Consider the following 26,585-nt stretch of genomic DNA (forward strand, 5'->3'; position numbering starts at 1 on the left):
GCCTGCTACTAAAGTTAAAAATACACACTGAAATGCATTATTAACACTCCTGTTCTCTCATGTACAGTGTACCTATGCTATTTAAATATATATAGCACCCAAACCAGACTTGAAAAAAGAACTCTCGTGCTAACATTCCAGACAGAGAAGGCTGAAGAAGGTTCATTTGCTTATTGGTCACGATTTTTTAAATCAAATTTTTTGAAATTTTAAAACAGTTTGTGTGAACTCTACGGAGTTTGAAAAGTTGCCCTGTCAAAACTTTGAAAAAAAATTCAGCATTATCAAATAGATACATAGAGGGAAAGCTTAATGTGGTACAATTATACACACAGTGACTGAAGGTGATACATTCTTGTGATCTACAGACTATTTCATAAGGTTTGTCATCATTTCAGGTCCAGAAGGGTTAGATACTGTATAAACAGTCATCCTAGTCATACTGATGTCTATGTAGAGGCATGGGTGCTAAACACCAATGGTAGTTAAACATTTGCTTCTTCAGCTGTTTTTGTAGTTTTGAATTACACACATCAGTAAAATACTACATATAATTTTGGAAAACTTTACTGCATGCGAGTCGCCACTGAATTACCAGGCTCATGACCTCACAATCAATCAGAGAGCTGAATAACCACAGAAGAGAACAGACTAGCAAGAGAAGTTGAAGAGTAAATTCCACAGCAGTAATCACACCTCACAGTATCTGGGAATGAATAAATGAGCTCATGAATGAATAAGAAGCTGCTGTCAGGAGCGAAGTGGCTCACTGGATTGGCAATTTTCCACTGTTAGGTCACTCCTGCCATATGGTGTTCATTGGGGCCCTAAAGATAAATGAGTTGCAGGGGTTTCAGTCTGGTTACAAGCAGACTAGCCTGCTGCTCGGAGCAAAAAATATACAAACAATAATGCAAGGGCAGGAGTGGCACAGTGTAGTGGGGAATCTGAGTTTCAAAGTCAGTCAAACGTAAAGTATGTCTTGACCTTCTGTTCAGTATTCCAGCACTTCAGATTGATGTGACCTGCGTTTATTTTATTAATTTTAAAAGCAGTTCAAATTGATCATGTGACAGGTTCCATGGCTGCCACTTCCAGCTTTGATTCCTGTCTGCTTGTGACCAAAGCTGAGGTGACCAATTTCATACTGAACCCCCGCCCAAAAAAAAAAATGAAAATGGAACAGATGGAATTGGCTTCCATTGACCATGCTGCCCTGGGCTGTAATTGACCTGGCAGTCTGGGAGTGAAATAGTTCCAATCACATTGCAGTTCCACTTTCAGCTTCCCAGCAGCTGGGCTCAGCTGCATGCCTGACAATCAGCTGCTCAGCTTCGAGTTTTGAGTGGCAAGGTTGGAGGAAATGGAGATTTCCCCCATTTCTCACTCCAGTGTTACTTTCTGAGATGTACAGATTTACTGGAAATCTTTGTACTGCGTATGATAGACACCAGTGTTTATTGGAACAATGTATAGGGGTGCAATATTTACACTGCATAAACGGTACGGTATCTCTTATGTACAGTATTCCCACAGTACATCTGCAAAGTAATTTGCATTTTTCCCATGCTTATAATATGCATTTACCAGTTTACTGTGGTTTGCAGTGGTTATAATATGCATTTACCAGTTTACCGTGTTTTTGTTTTGTTTGTTTTTTTTTTTTACCATACCCCTCTGTGCTTTACGATGCTTTCCTACGCTTTTCCATGTTTTCTCTGCTTCATTGCACTTTGCTATGCTTTTACTATAGGTACCTTTTAAAAAGGAAACTACCATCTTTGAATTGTTTTATTTTAATGTTTTTTTCCTTTCATCGTTTATCCCCTCACCTGCTTATAGAACCAGCTGAAGATATAGCCATGGAATGACTAATAGACCATCTGCTTGACAAACTGAATCTATCAGTATAGACAGCTCATAATTATAGTTCTCAGCCACAAAGCAGGACTACCCCTGGGGTCAGAAGAAAGGGTTTTGAACTGCACTGTATCTGACACGTGCCTAACATATACACCTATAGGGCCTGGAAAGCGATTAAGACCATGGGCAGCTCATTTGCTATTATTAATGGACCAATGGGCACCCCAAAATCAGCTCCTCTGAGTATTGGATTCAGTAGCTCCATTGTTCTAAACATGCCCAGGGGTGCGCATTTTAAGAGTGTCATCCATAACTTGAAACACACAAGTACAAGATAAACAGTAGTGGCTCTTATAAAACAAGCCACATGTTTTGTTCAGTACCTGGATGTGCAGTGTTAGTGAATTTTAATTTCCTGCCTCGAGGCTCCAGGTGGGAAAGAGGGAAAGGGAATTAGGTCTATACGCTCTAAATAAAAAGGTGTTTGTGTTTAATTAAAACCTTTCTCCCCCTCGGGAGTTGTAATTAAAACGTTGTAATTAGCTGCTCATCTACTTCTCTGAGAGTCTGCCAACTAAAGCAGTGGTTCCAATCTGTGTTTCTGTAATGTCGTCACCTCTCTGCGAAGAACAGCCTTTTTAAAAACAAAATAAAGCCCCTGGTCTGGAAGTGGGGCCTAGTTGTAAACAAGCTCATATTCTGTGCAGGTCAACTTAGCCACCTGAACTTGTCAAATGAGTTGAAAAGTATGAGTGGGATGGTTTAACATGTAACTTTCTCTTATATGGTTTTCTTGAATTCATTGTTTTTAATCAAAGTGTCAAATCAAAAGGTAAAAACAAAATTATTATTAAATTATCAATTAACACTGACTAATAAATAAACATTATCTGCATACTTCTGTGCTACTATGCAATTAAGCATCAGTAAACATTGTTAACTAAATTTCAACTAAATTTGAACCCTAAATATGCAGAATTTCACCAGAATATTAGTTTGCTTCCACAGTGATTGCCACATATCATTTGAATACTCTGTGGGCGCCACTGTACTGTTTGTTACCAACTTATTTTCCCACACTGGATATAATATCACTTTCATTTAAAGGGCATCTAGACAGACAGAATCCCTTTTATTCCCCTAAATAGACTTTGCTGAATTGAGCAGGTCCAACAAATGCCTCTGTGTATGATCTATCCGGGGCTTTCTTATGAATGTCTTGACATTGAAATTCTTTCATTTTCTTCTTTACAGGCAAGCTGTGCTCAGCAACAACCAGATGAGTGTAATTATAGATAAATCAAATCACAGTGCAAGGCAAGAAGCACAGCTTGTGTCCCTAACAAGTATCCCCTTGGGTCTCTGCTCTCATTGGGGTCTTCAGATATTATAGCCACACACGGGGAGCTGGTTTTATTGTGTTCAAGTGGATAATCATACTCTGTATGTTCCAACTAGCAACCAACAATCTGTAGCATCCAGATACAGACTTTTTTATTTGAAGTACAATGCAGTTCTTTGCCAACATCTGCAAAGTTTAAAACTAAAAAAAAAAAAAAGTACATTGCATAATAACATTGTAATTTTGTGTAAGTATGTATTTACTCAGTAACTATTATGTAAATACACAGTAATTAGAGACATTTAATGTGAAATGTTACCCAGTATTTTTATAGAATGATTCCAGCTCTACATTAGCTTGGATAAAACAGTAGTGCATTCATTGTTACTGTAGTAAAATCCTTGATACAGATGACATGTAAAGCTTCTAATCCTGAAGGAGCAGGCACCATGTTAAGAGAGGTGTTCGTGCCGACCCCAGAACAAATCTCAGGCCCATTTGGAATGAGAATAGGAGAGCAAGTTAATCCACACGCAGCTGCTATGCCATTCTACTTGAATTGCCTTAAACCTCATCACAGACAAACTTTTAATAGGATGCAAAGTTATCACACTCCCATGTCTAGGACGGGTGTCATTTCCTTCAGAAAATCTCCTTGAAATTGAGACAACCCAATTATAAACAAGAAGAAACTTGTTTATCCATACAGTGCCTTGATAAAGCAATACATTTGGTTTCCTGACAAATAGCTGGTTTTTATGTATGTATGTAGTGCATTGGTACTCAAATCTAGTCCTCGCAATCCATCTCAGTCTATTTTATAACTGTACCATGTTGAGTTTCCTATCTATATATTTTATTATGCATAATGTTTTTTTTTTTTTAAGTTTTGGTAGGGCAACTTCTCAAACTCCATATAGTTCTCACAAACTGTTTTAAATGTCTAAAAATGCAATTACAAAATCCTGACCATAGGAGATATAAGTGATGAGAGATCTCTGCAAATATTCAACAGCATCACAGGCATCACTGTTAGAGACGTGATCAGTGGGCAATCCAGCCTACTCATCTGTTAACTCAGTGACTGCATAGATCAATGTCTCTACCAAGACTCCTGGCCATCCTGGACTGGTGAGTTCACAAAACCTGGGTCCTTGTGTTGAAGTATATCTCACTCAGAAGCAAACTCAGCTGACTAGAAAACAGCAGGATAGCGTTGAAAGCACTCAATTAAAATTCTAAGTTGAATCTAGAAGTGGTGAAGTAAAACACTGGAGAAGACATTAGTCTAAACATGTATCTACTTGACATAGTTTCTTAAAGTTTTTCCTTCTTCTATTTAAACCTTCTAAGGGTATTCCACTGTGTTACATACAGTAAAGATTGATTGCTTGAAGCATCTGAATGAACTAATATTCACCGAGACAAGATTAACCAAATAGCCTTCTTTATATGCTTCTTGTATCGGCCTAACAGAGTGGAAAATTTCTCCCAATAATGAAGCATTCATTTATTCAATGTTTCTGGAGGGGGAGCTGGGAGAAGACTTTAACTAGATTTACCAGAGAGAGAACTTGGTAAAGGAGCCACCTAAATGTGACCAATTAAAAAAGAGAGAGAGCATTTGCAAAGGCGTTTGTGAACAGTCATTTTAAAGATGCTCTCCCTTATAAATTGTTTATCTTAAATAAAAAATACAAACCGTTTGCATTACTGTTGAAATCCTGCTTTCAAGGAGTTTAAAGGTGCTGATTAAGATATAGGGTATGATCATCAATGTTTATCTTTTAAATGCTCTTGTCTGCACTGTGGATAAAGTTTGTCTGGGAGACAAAACAATGACTTCTTCACTGTCCTGCTCTGACTTTGATTGGCTTAATGCCACACTGTAGCAACTACAGTCACCATAGCAACATGCTCCAGCCACAGCCTCAAATGATACTGAAAAGAAGTGTCAAAGAAATGTCATCCTATCAGATCAAATTGCTAAACTGCAAGCAGTAGCAATGATAATGTTGATAGCAAAGTCAACAGTCAAAGTCAAAACACATTGTTTTACACTTAAGAGATATAAAAGGCTTTTAAAATCTAGTTTATTTTAGCAATGCTGATTTAAAAAGGAGTATTTTTTTCCATGCATAGGAAAATCTTCTAATGCATAAACTATTTATACATTGCTGCATTGTTAAGCAGCCTTTGTAGATTCGATGTACATGACTTTTGAATTATTTACCAATTGTGCTGCGAAGTGTAACAGATCAAGCGTGGGCTGGAACATAAGATTACAGAACACAAGTAAAAGTAAGCTTCATGCTCTGACGTGCATATTATATAAAGAAAAAACTAAGATAGCACAATGTGTTATTTAGTCATAATAAAGGGGGTAGTTATTAAAAATAACTATTGGGATTTAATATACTGTTAAAGGGCAGTTGGGATTAGATTTTACCCCACTGAGCAAAGACAGAATCCAACCCTAGCCCAAATCCGAATCCTAACTCTAACCCTAAACCCATAACCTTGGCAGGCTGTATTTATTACATCAGTTATGTGTTATTTCATATATTTCATGAACATTTTCCCAATACACTTTTCCCGAGACCCTGTTTAGTCAGCACTTCATGATTAACCCCCAACTCTTCTTTAAAATCTTGCCAGGGCATCTAATTGAATTCCATCACACCTCCAGTTCCTATGCAGGATGTAGGTGGGGCTCTGCTCTCACAGTACCTGCTGCTTGTATGTACGTTCCCTTTAAGAAATAGTGTTTTTTTGTAAACATGTACACACTGAGATTGTTGGGCAGATCTCATGAAGCAACAGCACGACATTTGATTAAACACACAACAAAGCAGCGATTATCTTAAGCAACTCTCAAACAAGCCTGGCTGGTGTATCATAAATCTTTTATAATCCCTGGCTGGTGTGGACAGCATCAGGGCAGAGAAATCATTATGACTTATACAGTCTTGTTAAGTGCTGTTATTACAGTTTGTGGCTGGTTTGCAATAATGATACAGCGTTGACAAGCACCTTTACCAATGACTGGGAACATTGTCAATCAAAAACATTTGACTAGCATGGAAATGTGGGGGACTTGAAGAGTCATTTATCTCTATGAGAGCTTTTTAAAAATGAATGACCTTAGTTTATCTAAATGAATGTTCATCTTGCACTATTTCATAGTTATCAGGTCATATAACCTTCTACTGCTGCAAGTAGAAACAGTGACATGTCTATTTGGCTCACAGAGGCTAAAGTTTGAATCCAGGCTATATCACTGCCGACCGTTACCGGGAGCTCCTAGGGGGAGGCGTACAACCGGCCCAGCACCGCCTGGGGGGAGGGAGGGCTAGGTCGGCCAGGGTGTCCTCGGCTCACCGCGCACCAGCGACCCCTGTGGTCTGGCCAGGTACCTGCAAGCTTGCCTGTAAGCTGTCCTGCGATGCTGTAACTCTGGGTGGCTGCATGGTGAGTCTGCAGTGTGTAAAGATGCAGGTGGCTGACGGCACACGCTTCGGAGGACAGAGTGTGTTCGTCTTCACCCCTCCTGAGTCAGCGCAGGGGTTGAAAGAGGTGAGTTGAGTCTAAATAATAATTGGATATTGAAATCTGAAGTCTGAAATGTGCATTAACGTTAATAGTTATTGTTAATAAAACTATGGGACATAATATTTTCTCTACAACTACTATCCCAGCCAGGCCCACTTCTACTGTTTCAGACCCTCGCGATATACAGCTTACTTCAAGGTGAAAACCATGTAGAACCATAACACAACATAACCTCGAGTTTTACAAGGGCTTCCGTTTCTTTGAAGACATCATTTGGCCACACCCACGCACGGCACTGTTAAGCTCTTGGTTGTTACTGTGTTAAGAAGTCATTCTTAAAGCAAGTCGGTTTGGTCTTGGTAAATACTGTACTGTGCAACCAGAGGGCCCTTTGAACTTCTAAAGTACGTTTGAATAGAAAGAGTAAGTGACAGTGAGGGTGGTAGCATTGGCTGATTTCCTAAAAGATTTCAAAACTTCAATCTACTACTTTTCTTTCTGCTGGGACTGCAATGAATTGGTCTACTGCACTCAAATTGTAAGTGAGCCTGTTCTTTGTCATTCTACTAAATACACACACTTAAAGTGATTTTAGCAAAAAAAATAATTCCAGAAAAGTTACCAGTTTTGAACTTGTATTAGCTGCATAGGTCTAGATGGGTATTTAAAGAAACACATTTTACAGTAAGCATGGATGGAATTTACATTTATACTTTCTATGTCATTTCAGCCGTGTCTTCTGGGTCAAAACGTGTTACTGGCTGGAAGCATGTCAGTTAACAGGGGAAGCAACCAATTGGTTAATGACAGGAAATAAGTTGCTGAAAGGATGGGGTAAATTCACTCTCCTAGTGAGAAATATATATATATATATATATATATAGCCTCAAAGGACCACTTACTGAGACATCACCTCCTTACCTAGTGTAACTAACGAGTGATGATCCTAATAAGATCCATGACAAACATTTCAGCAAGTTTGTAATAGCTTTGGACGAGCTTCCTGTCTCTGCTTACATTTTGAGATGTGAGAAGTCCAGTATGGATACAGTAAAGACTTCCATTGTAACGGATGTAGTTCTTGGATTTATTGGCTCTCCACAGAGAGGGTACACAGTATGGCACAAGCCTCTTTCCCACACTTCCAGCCCAGTGCGCCTCCTCAGCCCTGGCAGCTGCTGCTGTTTCTCACTCAGCCCATTCACTTGCTGCCAGCTGTGATGATTGGTTTAAAATGAAGACCTGGGAATTAATCCTGTACTAACAGATCTCTGTGTGCATGGGCTCTAAGCAGGCTGTCAGATGGAAGTGACATTTATCATGAAATGAATGCACTGGGCTGTTGGCATGAATCTAGTCTCATGGATTTACAAGTCTATTCTGCTTCCAATTGGAATCCCCACCTGGATCAATTTATAAGGGTATTGTTGCAGGTGAGAGTGAAAAGGATTTATACCTAATTAGTCAATTACTGGAAAATTCACAAGCACGCTGGAAGGTTAGCAGCCTGTAATAACCTGTGTGCAAGTATACAGGGCTGGGTTTTATTATTTGTGAAAGCATGTCCTTGTCATAAATGTACTTCATTTAGTGGAGACTTTATTTAATCTTCAAGTCAAGTTTCTTCTTAGACCCAGTTTATAAAAAACAGGCTCTTTATTTGTCTGTACTGAAAAAACAGGCTCTTTTTTTGTCTGTATTGACTGACCGTGGCTCTGAACATGTTAATTATTTCCTGAGTGTACCAGAGGGTTCTGCTATAATGTACAGTGCAAGTAATCAGGTGTTGATGAGATTCAATGGAACACAAAGTGCCTTTAATTATCCTGTGTTCACCTGGGGCATCTCGGGTAGTTTCCTGCCAGTCAGGGCTGTAAAGAAGGTACAGTTGAGCTGTACACCGCCAGTGATCAATAAGAAGGGGTCCTATAAAATTACCAAAATACAGGCCAGGGTGGCTGAAAGTCACTAATGGAAAAGACATTAAGCACAGAAGAATGATGGGCTGCAGGATTGCATTATTAGGGCCATCCCCATGAAGCAGAAATTGTCCAGTAGCTGACACTTGCTGTATAGGTGCTTTAACTTGAGCATTAAACTCAAGAGAAGTGATTAAGAAAAGATTCACATATGAACTGTAAACAATTTCCTTCAGCAGGAATGTATTGCTAATTACACACATCTATGGCCAAATGTTTTGCATCACCTAGAATTTTAGGATTGAGACATAATTTAAAAAAATGGATGATTTAGATCTCTTATTTAACAGCATGCAATCAAAGAAACTACCAAAAGATATTGCAGAAGTCTTTAAAATTTTTGTTAGATTTCAAATGTCACATTTTTCAATTGTTGTTTTCGTTAAGTATATGGGAAACTACAAAGCAGTATGTAGTCCAATATATTATGTAACATTATTCAACAGGTTCCATTCAAATTTATGAAGTAAAATTAATCAATGCTATAGGGTGTTGTTAAACATGTTAATTCTATAGGGTGATGTTAAATTTGTCAATTCTATAGGGTGATGCTAAACATGCTAATTGTATAGGGTGATGTTAAACTTTTGGCCATAGCTGTACAGTAGCTTATCAAATACATACGTTATTCTCCTTGTCAAACCCTTCAACAAGTCTCGGAGATGTTGAACAGGGTTGCACTGGGGAAAGTATTATTCTCCTCATCAGACCCTTCAACAAGTCTCAAGATGTTGAACAGGGTTGCACTGGGGAACGTTACTCCCAGCACTTTTGATGGCTCTGCTAATGAATAACAAACTCCTGGAATAGCGCAAGTTTGTTCTGCCAGTGGAAACGTTCCCTCGGGATGCATGGAAAAGGGAACTTCCTCAGTGTTACGACAAGTGAAACAAAACAGCATTGAGGCAGTAAGTGGGAGTCGTGGTAACGATTATCCCTTGTTATCAATGAGAGAGTCAATGTGCTCAAACGGATAGAGTAAAGCAACTGAAGGATCCTTGGTTTAAATCCCAGCTCGGCTTCTGCATTGTGTATGTAACTTTGGGCAATTCATTTCCTTGTGTGTTAATCCCAGCCACATGTACAATTGGGTGCCACTACAATTTGGACTCTCCTGGAAAACTTGGTTGCATTTTAAGTGGGATTGTTCTTAAACTAAAAAGATACCATCGCTTGGTATTCAGCCTCAAGCTTTACCCTGCAGTCAAATGATTTCAAAGGTTATAGGTTCCAGCTATGGTGTTTGTTGTGACTATGAAAATTGCCTTGCCTGATTTTAACTGGCTTCCATGCATTTCACACCAAAAAGGATGATCCTTTGAATGGCACCAGCCTAACAAAGAGTAAAAAAATAGAGTAGTTGTAAACTTAACTGTGCAACTAGAAGCAATACGGCCTCAATGAGTTCCCACTAGGCATGTTTAAAAAATACCCTCAGGCTTGGAATGTTTTTGGCTTTTGTTTACTGTATTTCTAATCTCAATCACCACAGTTCAAAGCAGGCGGGGCATTGTAAATGTATCTGTGGTCTTAAATCTTATTTATATCTTAACCCTGATGTGTAGCCAGTCGAAGTCTGAATGTTAAAAAGAAGTCAAAAACATGACATCCGTGGCATTAACTCCAACCCATTTTGACCCAACGATATATGGCTCATTACTGTCAATGTCCCCAAATGTTTACCAAAGTAAAGCCTGATCAGGTAAAACAGGTTAAAAAGTGTTAATGAGGTGTTGATGGAAACTAATACAATGTAATAAAGACACTTACAAACAGGCAGTAAAACAACTTATTTAAATACCATTAACAACAGGAACAATAATACATAAATATAATAAAAAGTCAACAAGTTAGGTTGGATTAGATGGTAGGCAGGCACCAGCTCTGGTCTCCATCTCCCAGCATTCACTGCAGCATGAAGTTCCCTGGACTCCCTTTGAAACAAGGTGTCGCTGTACAAAAGGTTACTCACAGTGAGAGAACATTTCAGTTAAGAAAAAAATAACCTTGCCAGTGTATCCAAGAAAGTGTTTATTTGCTTTCCTGTTGAAGCGCTCAGAGCCATCTCATTGACAGGACATGCATAGGGTGCTGCTGTGAAGTCTGCATTAAGTGCAGGAGCATTCCCCAGACCCATGAATGTCAGCAGGAGAGACTTGAAGTAATGGCATCCTCACAGCCATCAATGTGTCCTCAATAAAACACGGCTTCACACCCACCTGTTTCATTGGGAGCCAGAACCTTATCTGAGTGTAACCCTTCAGGGGATCAGGTTTCAAAGAACTGCTTGTACGTCCCTACTTGAAGTAACCATACTGCAGAATATATATATATATATATATATATATATATATATATATATATATATATATATATATATATATATATATATATATATATATATATATATATATATATATATATATATATATATATATATATATATATACACACACACACACACACACACACACACACACACACAAATATAAATTTACAGTGTCACAGTGTCATAAAGCCTGTTCGGAACAGTTCACAGTAAATGAAAACAAGACAAAATAAAGCTTTAGATACCATGGTATTAGAATCTGAATCAAGATTTATTCAAGATACAAAAATATATTTCAATGAAAAAAAAAAAAAACTAAATCATTAATAAAATTACAACTCTATAAAATTTTAAATATATTTCTATAAAAAGCTATTTAAATTATATTCACGCTCCAAGTTTTGAGTAAAAATATAGCACAGCCCCATTACAACTTGTAGGTCGTGTCAGCTGTAAAATACATGTTGCAGAGTCTTTACTATCATGCACAGGAGCACTACTTTTTATATTCACAGAACGAAAGCATTAGATAAGCATGCGTGCAACACATGCATATCCTCAAGTCCAAAGAGCCTGTATTTCCACACGTGTCCTTCTTAGATTCTGTGCCCCTCCCCTCCCCTCCCCACTTCATTCCGTGAACTGGTGCCGACCATCTTCCCTTCACATATCTGTGAACAAATGTGAGAAATGCAACACGATCAGTATGCAGTTTGGCTCCCGAGATGTCAATGCTATAGTTAGAAGGGGGTTACATTTTATTAACACCTCATTGACCGGTCATATATACACCAGCATGTGACCAACAAGGCAGGCGCCAAGAAGATTCCTTAGCTCATGCAGGGGTGAGCACTGGAGGGTCAGGAGGAATGAAAACAACTAGGCCCAGGCCAGCTCGCTGAACCTCTCGGTCTTCATGAGAGGGACCATTCAACAGTATTTGTAACGTTTAAAAAAAAATAAAAAATCACAAACATAGTACTGGACTACAACACAGACACAGTTATTTTAGTATTGGCCCCGAGATGTTGATAACCAGCATTTGCTTAAAGAAAATGAATCAGTAAGTCAGCTGTTTTCTTCGTAGTGTTTCACCTTTTAAGCAACGGGCCCATTGATAATAGGAAGGGAAGGGGTGTTGGGTTTTGTCAGAAGCAGGGCTTCTGCAGCCACCTGTAACCCTCTTTGACATAGTGGACTGTCCAGACCCAAGAACAACAATCAATCTGCAAAGCTTCTGCTGAAGGATGGATCAGAAAAATGTTGACAATTCAGGGGTAAGGGCGTGCGTGCGTGTGTGTGTGTGTGTGTGTGTGTGTGTGTGTGTGTGTCTTACACTGTATACACTGGACTAAATGAGGTAAAAGAGAACAAAGGCCAACAGGAGAGTTAAGAATGAGTGTACAATACTTCCCCAGACACCAGACACAAGCGAAACAGTTATCTGATATTGTGACTTCAGGGCAGAATGCAGTTAACGAGTCAGTGGACAGTGAGTGACACTTACCTGCTAACGTTCTGTCAAGATCGGCAATAAAGTCTTCTAGTTCTTTTGTGTCGCCAAGCTTTGCTGAAAGCACATTAGAAAGCAGTTATTACTTCCTATTTCCTAACAGCCCTTCCTAAGACTGTCACACACAGTTCAAACATGTGATTGAAACAGAATAACATGCGATCATCAGGGGGATATTAAAGCAGCATGTGCAAATGTTGTACAAAGGTTGGATTCATTTTTTTACCCCACCATAACTTGTACATCTTTATAAGCTGTTTTTTCCCCATCAAAAAACAAAATCTTTCATTTTAAATTAATTATGTTATTAAATTTGTTCCAACTGAAAATCTCCTGTCGTTTTAAAAACAAGTCTCTTAATGCCCTTCAGTAAAGCTGAACGCTCAGGGTGCGATTATATTAATGTGTCAATAATAATCATCTATGTGCAACAAGCAGCATACAGGGTGATGTTTCTTACAAACAGCCATCTTCCATCAAAGTGAAGGTCGCTGTTACATTCTGCCTGAGGCAATGAAATTGGCAAGCGAAATGGTTGATGACTAAGATATTGCCAGTTGAAGGTGCAGCAGCAGAGACTGCTTTAAGGAGACATAGTGTAAGAGCTCCCCTCACTGCAGTATCCCACGATGAAAGCATAGCAAGACCAGTGGAGCATAGTAAAGACCTGGCCAAGCACGGACAACCATGGCAAACCACCAAAAAGTAATAAACAACAGAGCTGTAGGCAACACCAGACATTGTGATTGCATTGTACAGTAAATGCTGATCATGCTAGTTTAATATGTACCTCTGGGGGATGAGGAGGAGGAGGCCAGCGTGGGTGGAAACACAGTCGAGGAGTTCAGCTTTTCATCACTGAAGCTGAAGCTGTTTCTATAAAGGCAGTCTGCACCTGTTGGAAAGCACACAACAGTAAGCTAGCATGTTAAGGTGTCATTTGTAGAGGCAATGATTATAGAGAGCAAGAAGCTTTGTGCCTTAATCTGGGATTCCCAAACATGAGACAGTCCAGATGCCTAGAAGCGGCTTTGAATTCCAAGAGCCAAACACATACACACACACACACACACACACACATATTTTGGAATAATGTTCTGTGTTTTCCAAAAGAGTTTTTAATCTATGCCAGTGCTGCAGCTGTGTAATCAGTGCATACTCTAAAAATGACATGTTCTTCCCTTACCATGGCACACAACAACCTTTTGCTGTTAATATTGTAGCACAAAGTACGGATCATTCCAGTGTGGTTATTGAAATGAAAGCATCCATTATAACGCAGAATCAAAGTGTTGAGGCAAATATAATACAATGCTGGTTTTATAACTAAGCAAAAGGAGTTAACAGGAGGCAAGGCACAACTCTGACTTTTCATGCAGCATATCCCAATAAGCAGAACATTTAAATTTTGGTTCTGGTTGTCTTTACCAGATATTAACATTTAGCTTGCTTCTCTCCTTCTACGTTTATTTTTTGAATAATGCTGAGTTTTCTACACCCAACCTGTGACTGCTGAAATAGTACAAAGGGAGGATTACTGGTTAACTTTTTTAAAGTTTGAAATGCAATGAAGAGGAAAGAAAGCTTTTTAAACCAGGTGCAGGTGGTGATGGTGTATCAGGACTGTGAGCTGGAGAAACGTTTCTGTCAGCACAGTACAGCTATTGAGCCGAGGGTGCTAATTATGCCACGTGGTAGTTATATTGTCAGGACAGGAGTGTACTTTGGCATTGAACTGCTCGATCCATAACTGATTTCACTTCCTCTAGGATTCTAGCACTCAGCACATCCCACACTTCCTGGGTGCACTCAGCACTCCCCACACTGCATGGGTGCACTCAGCATTCCCCACACTGCCTGGGTGCACTCAGCACTTTCCACACTGACTGGGTGCTCTCAGCACTCCCCACACTGCCTGGGTGCACTCAGCACTCCCCACACTGCCTGGGTGCACTCAGCACTCCCCACACTGCCTGGGTGCACTCAGCACTCCCCACACTGCCTGGGTGCACTCAGCACTCCCCACACTGCCTGGGTGCACTCAGCACTTTCCACACTGACTGGGTGCACTCAGCACTCCCCACACTGCCTGGGTGCACTCAGCTCTTTCCAAACTGTCTGGGTGCACTCAGCACTCCCCACACTGCCTGGGTGCACTCAGCACTCCCCACACTGCCTGGGTGCACTCAGCACTCCCCACACTGCCTGGGTGCACTCAGCACTTTCCACACTGTCTGGGTGCACTCAGCACTCCCCACACTGCCTGGGTGCACTCAGCACTTTCCAAACTGTCTGGGTGCACTCAGCACTCCCCACACTGTCTGGGTGCACTCAGCACTCCCCATACTGCCTGGGTGCACTCAGCACTTTCCAAACTGCCTGGGTGCACTCAGCACTCCCCACACTGCCTGGGTGCACTCAGCACTCCCCACACTGCCTGGGTGCACTCAGCACTTTCCAAACTGCCTGGGTGCACTCAGCACTCCCCACACTGCCTGGGTGCACTCAGCACTCCCCACACTGCCTGGGTGCACTCAGCACTTTCCACACTGTCTGGGTGCACTCAGCACTCCCCACACTGCCTGGGTGCACTCAGCACTCCCCACACTGCCTGGGTGCACTCAGCACTCCCCACACTGCCTGGGTGCACTCAGCACTCCCCACACTGCCTGGGTGCACTCAGCACTCCCCACACTGCCTGGGTGCACTCAGCACTTTCCACACTGACTGGGTGCACTTATTTTTGTTTGTATTCCTTAGCAACCGTAGATTATGATAGCTTCTCACTGGGTCTGGAATACACACATGACCTGCCCACACTCATCCACATGAGAGAAGGTTTGTGTTGTATGAGATGGTGGGGGGGGGGGGGGGGGGGGGGGTGATAATTTAGCACCAGTAGGCTCTCACCAGTTTAGCACCAATTTTCAAAAGGATTTGCACCCTGACCGGCCATGATTTGCGACCATCATTCAAAACTTTACTTTTATCCATATAAAATGTCATTAGAAATGTAGGGATCTGAAACACTGGGAACATTTAAAAAAAGGACTAGATTCTGTGTTTTAAAATCAGATCCCCATCCAGTCGAGGAGACTGACCTTTTCTCGTTCCCAAACTTTTCTTAAGAAAGTTGTGTATGCAGTGTAAATAACTTTGGATTTCCTTCAAATGCTGGGAGAGCTACTTCCCCAAACTCTGTATCATCTGGAAATGTGACTCATTTGTTAAGAATAATTGGAACATGCAAGGGGATACAATCTTCATTGTTGTATTCTTCCATCCCTTTGTACTGACACTGTTTGTTAGTCTCACAACTTCAACTGTAGTCCAGTAAAATATATGTTTTCTATATTATGTGCATGCCGACAGTACAATAAAAACTGCTCTGAAATTATCCCATTCCTGTGGGCGGTACTATGGCTGAAAACTAAAAGGGCTTAGACTAGAGATGGGTGTATCTTGGTTTGGTAAAGAGAGTCTAATCTGTCATTGCAGTCTGCCATTTCAGGGTGGGAAACAACTGCACAAGTCGTCATAAACAAACCTCTCATGGATGGCTGAGACCTTCAGCACAAGTGAATACAAAGCTGCTGGGATTAGAGACTGAATTCATTTTTATAAGGCAGCTAAATGCACTCATGTTATTTGCACGCTGAAACATTTGAAAACAAACTAAATATTATTACTTTAAAGTACATTTAATAAATACAATTTTTCACAAAAACTATGGTTAAGCGTGTTATTTCTATACAGTACCTATCATGGTGTTTTACAGATGCGGGATAGCTATTGTACCTGTATTTAGCATGTAGTGCTCACGGGTTTGAAATATGTTGAGAGGCTGCTACCCTGAAAAATGCATGTGTTTCATATAAAGTATTAGCAGGATAATGATTTGCTTTTCTTACATGTTGATGCTGTCAAAGCCTACACTGAGACATCCCCAATTGCCTCACAGATACACTGTATGTCGGTGACAAGCAGATTTCAAAGTGGGAAGTTTTCCCCTGTCCCGTGTCCATTTAATTTTATTATGTGGAATTGTATTGAAGGCAATGCCATTGTACTGTGACTGACTACCACTGACCAATCACACAATAGCTTGAATTTACATCTTTATGCTTTGGTCTGGGCTTTGTCTGTGTGTCCACTGTTTACTGTGCCTCCTGTTAAAAGCTCTTACATTACCACTTTCCAGACTGCTGGTAAACTTAGCGACCAATGTGACCATGAAGCTCCTGAGTCTCAACAGGGTGTGTTGTTGAGCATGGTCTGGCTCTCGTGCCATACAGTACCAAGCATGGCCTGTCAGTGGTTAACCATGGAGGTCTCTCATTTTGACCCCCCCCCCCCCCCCCCCCCCACAGTGGTGTTTCTCCCGCTAGAACCACAGTGACTTACTCTCTGAATCGCTGATGCCGCTGTCACTGACGCTGGCGCTACTCCTTCTTTTCATGGTTTTTAGATGTTCATCGTATCTGAAGTGCCTCTTGTGTACAGGTGATGAGAAGTCTTCAATAACTGCATCGAACTCGCAAAGAACCGCGCTCAAACCGTCGTCCTCCTCTGGAAAATGTGCTGGAACAACCACAATACAATTTCATTCGTGTTACACGCTAGTGCTTTTCACCGAATACCTTGAATAATTGCAATACTTCATGCGCAAGTAAGTGCAGATTTCACTGATAATTTACCATAACAAACCAATACAATGCAGTGTTTTTAGCTCTAAAAGACTGGTTATTTTGCAGTGCAATTTCTGTGTCCTAACTAAGGCTACAGTAATATTGCAGAAAAATGCTAAATGTTGCAAATAGTATCTCTTGATTTTTAACCTTAGGAAACAATAAAGTGATAAAGTCTGTAGAAGTGTCCTATTTAACAATACAGCAATATACAGCAATACAGCAGCGTGGTTCAACTGGATACACACCATCCTTATTGTTGTCAACTGACACCCAACCAAGTCTTCGCAATTTCCATGCCGAGTCATTCATTTACTTTAATAACATAATAGCAATATTAAGCTGCACAAAACAAAAGCCCAGCCACACTCCCACAGCCAATATGTACAAATATTAAATTTTGAAAGAAAGAATTAATACTCCTACTGTGACCAGCATCAACCAGTGACAAAACCAGACAAGTTACCATTATCCGTGCATCTATCCACAACCAAAATCCAAGCTATGCATAAAAAACTAACGTAACTTACATTTCTTCTGCGTTTTCACTTTGGGAGATTTCATTTCGATCCCCTTTTGCACTTCTTATGCAGTATCCAAAAAGTACACAATAAACAGGCGTTTCCACCAAATGCAGAACACAACAGTTCCAAAGGTCTCTGTCTGCAGCCTCTTTCCTCTGCACTAATCTGCTACCCCGAGCAATCCACACTACTGTGCTCGGGAGCGCCGGGCTCTTATACTCTGTATCTCTGTAGGGGGGGGGGCCTTGACGTCTCTCAGTCAAGGGCGGGGGCGCGGACTGGGCAACAAGATTGCTTTGGAAAGTGATTAAGGTTCAGGGGGTTACTTACAGCAAAAAGTAACATATAACAAGCCAGCTACGAATTATCTTGCTAATATAATTTAAATAGCTGGGCAACTCATACAATTGACACACATTTCTTGATCTAGATTTCCTATTAATACGAGCGAGAGCCTCAGCGCAATAATTGAACCCTGCTTTCTAAATATAACATTAGATATTAGACAATATAACATTAGATAATATTGCATTATGCAGCATAACTTTAGATATTTCCAGGCAACCTAATTGCACAATTATATTTTAGGTAAATGTTGTTTTTTGGGATATTTTGGAGGATAGTATATTACTTTGTAAATGTGGTGTGGTATTCTGCTTTATGACAGTGGTTAGTTAATGCTGGTCATTTTCAGGAAAAGCGCAAGTAGGGTGGCAGACTCATACTAACCCGTCCCACTATCTTAATTTGAGGACAGACAGGCTAGTTTGTTTTTTTTGGAGCATTTGTAACTGTTATCTACCGGCAATTTTAATGTTCTCTTTGGTTATATTGTTATGATCTCTATACTCTAATTTTGTTAATAAAAAACATTAAGTCTAAACGTAATGTATCAAATTACATAAATACACCTTTTTTTTTTTTTTTTTTTTTTTTTTTTTTTTTTTTTTTAAAGAAAAATATAATGTGGTTCTTAACTGGTCAACAGTTGTATGTTTACTCCAAATGGAACTCTTGAAAAGCTTATTGCGTCATCTCGTCCTGCCAATGAAATATGTTTATACATTTTGTTCAAAACGCCGAAGAAGCTTTATACACTGCGTGTGTCTGATTCCAGGCTAAAGAAGGTGTCTGGCTTTCCACAAGTGTTCTCAGTTAGGTCATTCTTTCCCAGAATCATCAGGAGCTCCTTACACGACTTCTTTCTGCAGCGGAGTGCATGACAGCTCGCTGCTGTGTGTTGTTTTCGTAGTCCGAATGAAATGCATGACGTTACAAGTTGCTATTAATGTATAGGTCATTAAGTCCAAGTGTCATAGTTTAGCGGAAAATTATTGAGCAATACGGCGTGAAGCTGTTCACTGATCCCTTTTCCCTTTCCTACCGTATAAGTAACTCCTGATTTATGAGTAAAGAGGCACCGAAGTTCTTTATCCCTTTTTAGGATTTGCTATGCGGAGTACAAACAAGAAGCATAGCCCTCATATATAATGCAATACATGGAATTAGTGTCAATCTGTCAAATATCATTGACGCACAGTGTTTAAATAACCCTAACCCCACAGAGAAATTATCACACTGTATGCAGTACCAGTGTTTGGGATATGTAGTTAAGAGCGTCATTTTTTAAAATATTTTTTATCACACAGGTTTTCTGGAATACATTTATATGCTTTGCACATATCAACCATAGGCATATAATATTCAGGGGTGAACAGTTTATTTGAAAATGTATATAGCTGGACTTTTTTTAAAAATTGAGAAACAATATACAAAATCTATATACTTTACATAGGCCTATAGATATGTGTTATGTGGGATAACTATGGGATAACTAACGTAACCATCATTCTTTAGAAATAGTTAAAGCGTCACCAATACGAGCAATAAGTGTGAAAAGAAAAATCTATATGCATTCAAAAGGTAGATTACTATTTCAGAGTAAACCCTAATCTACCGACTCCTTATACTGACCATATATATGCCATCATACATAATTGATCATTTGTGTAATAAATGGTCTTGTAACATACTAAATATGTAATATATGCAAGATGCCATCATACATAATTGATCTATAGAAGACACACACACACACACACACACACACACACACACACACACATATATATATATATATATATATATATGTGTGTGTGTGTGTGTGTGTGTTCTATAGATCAATTATGTATGATGGCATCTTGCATATATTACATACTTAGTATGTTACAAGACCATTTATTACACAAATGAAGATGCCTTACACACCTGTGGCAAAGAGGTTTTTTTTGTTTTGTTTTTGTTTACATATTCTAAACATACAGCTATCATGCATAGGCTTACGATGTGCTAAATCTGTTTGAAAAATACATTGCAGAGTATTTTTTTAAATCCGAGTCCTCAGTACAGCCAATTGCATGAGTGCATGTTACACCACCACCTTTATTTGGGCTTGAATGATTGAAACGGCTGCTCTGCAGGTCTCCAGGGCCGAGGAGTGTAATGAAATGTACCCAGTTTTGTTTACACGAAGTGCTGTCAACGGCCTCGTGATCCAGGCTGCATGTTCAGAAACTCAGAGGTCGAGCCGGCCTACCGTACTTACGTCTCCGGGCGACATCCCAGAGAGTATTTTAAACACAGCTGCGGGAAGCACTCAAGAGATGATGACAACCTTCAGTATATCGCAGTATATAACAGAAGAGAAGGCAACCTTAACAAACACAGCTTCAATTACAACATAGGTAATGTTTTTAAGACATCGAAATGCGTTCTTAAAATGCCTTCAATATAGGCATATTGAAACATCTTGCTACGCAAAGCAAAATGAATGCATGTGCGCACATAAAGCACACAGTGTGAGAAGCCCTCTAGTGGATCTTTAAGGAAGTGCGGGGTGCCGCAGATGGATTTTAACTGGTACGCTTAACACCAGCTACTGTATCTAATACAATAATAACGTTACCTGACAAAACGAGGCTTTCCACCAATACAGAAGTGCAGATAAAAATGATGCATGTGTGGCATTGTATTTTGATGTACGACTCATAATCACATCACAAAACCATTACTCAAACAACAAAGTTGCACAGTAAATATGTATTACTATGTAATGTAATTATCATATTCAGTGCCTTTACTTTTATGAGAAATGTGTTTTACTACACGAGTAATACTTTCTATAACGTAATTTTGTAATAACAACTCCGGAAATAGCACTACTTCATTATCATTTAACAAATGGGAGTACATAGCAAATAAACCACGTGAACTCCGTCAGTTTAAGTAATAGCCATACTCTCCTTAGCAGACTGGTATACTGCAAAAATGCAGAATATTATGCGTGTGTGTGTGTGTGTGTGTGTGTGTGTGTGTGTGTGTGTGTGTGTGTGTGTGTGTTTTAAAAGCCACTAACTGTGTAAGTCCTAGAGCTGCCATGGCAGGGATGGATAGTTACGATCCCCATCCGTCTGTTCCCAAGACAAACCTGCACAAGCACGCTGTAAGTATCTGCAGGAGTGGCGAAAGTTACACTCTGTTTAATACCTTGAATGTTTACCAATCAGCGTAGCAGATGGAAAGAACAAGAAATGTGTTTACAGCTGCACGTTTCTGTTTACTTTTGCAACTGCCGCGTTACATTTTAACACGCGGGGTTTCTGGCGAGTGTCAAAAGCAGCACCTTGAAATGGAGAGAGAGGGTCCTGCTCTCAGTTCACATGCCGCTGTATTTGTACATGTGTGTTATAGATATATCTAGTTTACTCCTCCCATGCCAATGTTTACATTGTAAGATATTCTAGTGGGAAGCACTCAGATAGACACACGCTTTTCTCTGTTTTTTCTTCTGTAAACAGACAGCTAACCTGTTATACTATACTGTACGCGGGTCTTCAATTCTCTGTAAATCGCATTACATAAACCACGCTTTAGTGGGGGTTGAGAACTTGAAAACTAAAAAAGAGCACATCAAATGTATATAAAGGGGTCAGATACAACAGTCATTATCATAAACGCGTCATGTGTGATTGTTTTGTTTATTAAAGAGAATAAGAAATATAAGAAATATATAATGCGTGTGTGTGTGTGTGTGTGTGTGTGTGTGTGTGTGTGTGTGTGTGTGTGTGTGTGTGTGTGTAACCAGTGCAGGACAATAAAAGGACAGGATGCTTGGTATTGCTTGTACTGGGTTGGTCTCTGTCACTGTGGTTTAGTGCTTGAAGATACTTGTGAAAAAACACTCCGTGGTTTGCATGACCAGGAGCACACCCTTCTATTCCTACACGTTGCAACTATGTGTTCATCTGGTTTTGCTTTGTCTGTCAAGATGGTCTAATACTATGTTGTAAAGGTCTCATGCCTGGTTTCACAGTCTCTGTATGGTATTAACTCTGATACTATGTTGTAAAGGTCTCATGTCTGGTCTCTAGTCTCTGTATGGTATTAACTCTGAACTATGTTGTAAAGGTCTCATGTCTGGTCTCTGCAGACCTGCAGACCAGGATGCTGGCTGGCTCATACACTTCACCACTAGGAATTCACGTGGTGCTTTCAGATAATTTATTATTTTACTGCATTGCGCATGGCTGCTTCCAAGTCTTGCCTTCCAGCAGCAAATCACTAATTCAAACCAAAAAACACGCAAAACAAACTAAACAAATATATCGTTTTTTGATGGATGATAGCATTAATTCATCTGGAAACCACTGCTTAATCTTTTTGAACTTCTTGCATTACAGTTTTAACTATCCCATGTGACCAGTACCTATAAATCAAACAGACGCTTCACAAACCACTGGAATGCTTTCAATACGTACATTGTTACTAGCAGCATGCTTTCTATAATAACCGACACCCAGATGTGAGGCTGGAGACATCCTGATCACATCAATCCTTGTGTTTCAGGTGTACTCTTATATCTCAAAGGCCATGTTTTTGTGCCTTGTCCAAAAACAGTTCATTATTAAAGCCAAGTATTGCAATATAACCCTTCTGATTCTGATGTATGCCACACATCTCTGGAGGCTTTCCTCCTTAGTACACATATAAATATACTGCACAGTTCATTTTATTAAACAAATACATAAATTAACCCGAATCCTGCAGGATATTTGCCTAATGTGAAAATGATCCTTAGTAAAAACTTAGATCACTCCCCCTTTCAAAACAATACCGCTAACTTAGTATACATCATTTAAATAAATAATGACATGCTTTTAAAATGATTGTTGTCAGAAAGTAATAACATAAGATGTAGGGTACTGATATCTTAAGACTGACTGACTGATTATCTTGAATTTTCTGAAGTAGCACAGAACTCAAACCTCCTCCTGCCAATAAAAGAGAAAGCCAGAGGTTTCAAATCTCCAGGTATAAAACTATGCCCTGTACACACATCTGCAACAGAAACAATGTGAAACTCTGGATTGAAGTCGTTGTATAGCAAGGCACTGTACTCCAAGATTGGATTGACCCTCAAGTCAAGATACAGTGCATGACAATGCTATCACAAGTGTGCAGGAAACGAAAACCTTAGCACAGACAAGGGCTCTGGGCATCTTCTTCCTGAGAAAGATGTACCATACTGCTCTCCCGAGGTAGCTGTTTTAGTCTTAAGGGTTTGTGGTTCTTCAGTTTGTAAGCCAGTGTCATAAAAATGGCATCAACGTGCTCTTTTTCAGTGGGGTCCTTCGCAGAAGTCTCAAACAAGGGCAGGTTATAGTTATCCGCCAACCGCTGGGCAGAGGAAGTAGAGATCTGACATGTGTCCGTTAGGTCACACTTGTTGCCAACCATGATCCGTGGCACGGAAGGAGAGACGGAATGTCTGGCGCATTCCTCAATCCAGTCTGGCAAGCTCTCAAACGTGGAGAGCTTTGTGATGTCATACACGAAGACGATGGCGTGAACATTCCTGTAGTAGTGTTCCACCATGCTTTTGCGGAATCTCTCCTGCCCGGCAGTGTCCCATATCTGAATCTGAGAGAAGAACAGAAATGGATCAGAAAGTACTACTGCTTTGTGGTCATTTATATTTTTGTATTATTATTATTATTATTATTATTATTATTATTATTATTATTATTAGTAGTAGTAGTAGTATAGTTGTTGTTCAACAAGACAGAATAATGATTTGTTATGTGGCAAGAGATGCACAATATCAAGTGCTATATTGATTCAATAAGGTTAAGTCCTGTACAGTCATCCACATGCACTGTTAGAAAACAGAGCACAGATATTTAATGTAACTGGACTGTTTGGTTTTACATAAGAGGGGCTTCACCTACAGTAAGTAACATTAGCGCATAACAAAACAGCAACGTTTTGTGCACATGAATGTAGTAACTCACACACATGTAAAAACGTACACTACACATCCAATACAGTCAATATTACCGAGATACACTGGGTTACACATCTGATATCAACGAAAACTTATGGTATTTAAATTCCAGCCAGCAAGTCTAACTTCAGTATAGCCTTGCGAATGGCTTTGCAAATTATTTAATGTGTATTTGAATGACTACAGCATCCTTGCTCCTGCTCATCGTTACATTGTGCTGTATGAGGAGGACCAGGCCAGCAGGTTACTGATGTGAGTAATGCAAACAGCATCATGTTCCCTCTTGCCGTTCTGTGCCGAAAACAAAATACATGCCTCTGCATTTTTATTTTTTTTTTATTAGAGGGTCACTTCATTTTCATCAATAACGGTGCTACAACTCAACTTACCTTTATTTTCTCTCCATCTATTTCCACAGTCCGTTCCCGAAAATCCACCCCGATAGTAGCTTCTGGATTTTGTAGGAATTTCCCACCACAAAACCGGTAACTCAAGCAGGTTTTTCCCACGTTTGAGTCACCAATAACAATTATTTTAAATATTCGCGTTTGCAAGCAGTCATATTCGGGGTGCAGCCGTGTGCTACCCCGGGTATGGTACCTTGCAGGAGAGCCGTACACATTCCTGTTCTCATTATGAGCCATTGCAGCGAGAGAGAAAATCCCAGAAAACACCGCGAGAAAAAGATGAAAAACATTTTGTTCTCTGGAAGGCAGCGTGTGAATGTCCAGGCTGTGTATTTGCTGGATTTACAGATAGTCGTAAAAACAATTAATGAAACTGATTTTTAAAGCATGAACATTGAAAATACGTCATCAAGTACTACTGGGCTAGCATAATGCTTTTGCATGCTAATTCTGTTTGAAAAAAAGACTGCAAATAATTATAACCAAACAATATACATTTTATATTGAAAACATTTATTCAATTTCATAATCATAAAAAGGTGCATGATATAAACACTTTTCTCAAAACTGATTTTAATAATAATAATAAGTTTGTTGTGTTTCTAGGTCTAGGGGTTTTTTATCTTTTTTTTTTCTTCCTGTTTTTGTAAATTAGGGTGTGTTTGCTCCCTTCTTATTAAACACACCTGCTGTCTTTGTTAAATACAACATGGTAATAACCTGTTAGCTGCTAAATGATATTTTAAATAATAATAATAATAATAATAATAATAATAATAATAATAATAATAATAATAATAAATAATAATAGACATGAAGGAAACTCACTTTGTCCTGTCAGGTAGGTGTTTTTTTGTTTGTTTTTTTTTTTTTTGTTTGTTTTTTTTCCCGATCAAGTTCAAGTTTCATAAGCTTCAAAGCTCGATTTTATTGAGTAGAAAACGAATTACTTGTGACACCTCTGATACAGGTTCTCATTTCGGCTATTGATGTAATTTTGATGACAGCCACCACCAATGTTCTTTGATTAGAATGCAATTTAAGATTTTGTTCAGTAAAACTTGGACAGAAAAACAAACAACAAACAAACAAAAAACATCCGGATGCATTTCACCAGGTAATGTTAGCTCGTTTTTCTTGAGCATGAGTGAAACAGTGACTACACTTGTACGCAGGCTCGTCTTGCTGTATCAGTGTGTACGTTATTACTCAGAATTATTCCTGCTTTTCTATAAACTTACCAGAATTCTCTTAAGAGGTTACTTTCTTTGTGCCATAGAGGGGCAAACGGCATGGTACAAGAAATGGTTACCTCGCAAATGTTCAAAACTAGTACACAGTTAACTTCCCGTCCTTATCGATAACACTAAAATAATTAATTTGCCAGCTTACTTTTTTGTGTACATCTAACTTCTAAGGTGTTTGTCTTCGCTTACCAGATGGCAGCCGACGGGACAATAATAAGCGTGCGCAACCATTTAGTTTCTGTTTTGTGTGTTGTTGTAGCTATAGAGAAAACAGCAAGCAAGAATTTAGTGCAAAGTAAAATCCAATAAAATATCCTTATGTTCGCAGGCCGCCAATTTTTTTATTATCTCGCATCCTTTTTAGTCACTCAGGAATCACATTTTAATACAAAATTCAACAAGACGTATTAACATTGCGATTGACTCATTTTATTTTTGTATGTAAAGACGTATTTCATTTTTTAACAATTTCGTCTGACATAGTTTGACATAAAATGCTGATAGTTGCCTATGCATGGAGAAACTAGAGTTTACTTTCTCACTAAGTAAACGTTCAAATACATTTAAATGACAAAGCTTGCTCCCAGCTGACACACGTTCACAATAAGGTTATGGGCTGGTTGAATCCAATGCAACGTTGTGACAACGTCAAGTTGTTAGCTAGGCTAATAAACGTAATACATTGTATTAAATATCAAAGTAAAACCATGTATATTGAAAGTTGGAACATAATCGTACAGCAAATCATGTTATGAGCGGGTTTTTTTTCCCCTTTAGGTACACAAGGAACTGAGCGAT

The 26,585-nt window shown here is 39.4% G+C and overlaps 2 protein-coding genes across 2 annotated transcripts; both read right to left on the reverse strand.

The window, feature by feature from the left end:
- Positions 1 to 11,317: 11,317 nt before the first annotated feature.
- On the reverse strand, positions 11,318 to 17,985 carry LOC121328114 (regulator of cell cycle RGCC-like). The gene is made up of 5 exons (XM_041272613.1): positions 17,797 to 17,985; positions 16,983 to 17,159; positions 13,369 to 13,473; positions 12,573 to 12,635; positions 11,318 to 11,736 (listed from the first exon to the last, which is right to left on the reverse strand). The coding sequence occupies exons 1-5, from the start codon at positions 17,828 to 17,830 to the stop codon at positions 11,729 to 11,731; spliced, it is 387 nt and encodes a 128-aa protein (XP_041128547.1). The 5' UTR covers positions 17,831 to 17,985; the 3' UTR covers positions 11,318 to 11,728.
- A 4,351-nt stretch (positions 17,986 to 22,336) lies between these two features.
- On the reverse strand, positions 22,337 to 24,794 carry LOC121327597 (ras-related protein Rab-33B-like). The gene is made up of 2 exons (XM_041271703.1): positions 24,523 to 24,794; positions 22,337 to 23,769 (listed from the first exon to the last, which is right to left on the reverse strand). The coding sequence occupies exons 1-2, from the start codon at positions 24,775 to 24,777 to the stop codon at positions 23,323 to 23,325; spliced, it is 702 nt and encodes a 233-aa protein (XP_041127637.1). The 5' UTR covers positions 24,778 to 24,794; the 3' UTR covers positions 22,337 to 23,322.
- Between the last annotated feature and the right edge of the window lie 1,791 nt (positions 24,795 to 26,585).

The sequence above is a fragment of the Polyodon spathula genome, chromosome 15, assembly GCF_017654505.1.
Source record: "Polyodon spathula isolate WHYD16114869_AA chromosome 15, ASM1765450v1, whole genome shotgun sequence".
Taxonomy (NCBI): domain Eukaryota; kingdom Metazoa; phylum Chordata; class Actinopteri; order Acipenseriformes; family Polyodontidae; genus Polyodon; species Polyodon spathula.

Bases quoted from the DNA above. Each gene is read 5' to 3' on its own strand.
- LOC121328114 (XM_041272613.1), bottom strand. From the start codon at position 17,830: ATGAAATCTCCCAAAGTGAAAACGCAGAAGAAAT. The intron at 13,474-16,982 runs GTAAGTCACTGT...GCTTTCCAACAG, and splicing joins CGGCATCAGCGATTCAGAGA to GTGCAGACTGCCTTTATAGA. The intron at 12,636-13,368 runs GTACATATTAAA...ATGTGCTTTCAG, and splicing joins CTCCTCCTCATCCCCCAGAG to CAAAGCTTGGCGACACAAAA.
- LOC121327597 (XM_041271703.1), bottom strand. From the start codon at position 24,777: ATGGCTCATAATGAGAACAGGAATGTGTACGGCTCTCCTGCAAGGTAC. The intron at 23,770-24,522 runs GTAAGTTGAGTT...TTCTTCTCTCAG, and splicing joins TAGATGGAGAGAAAATAAAG to ATTCAGATATGGGACACTGC.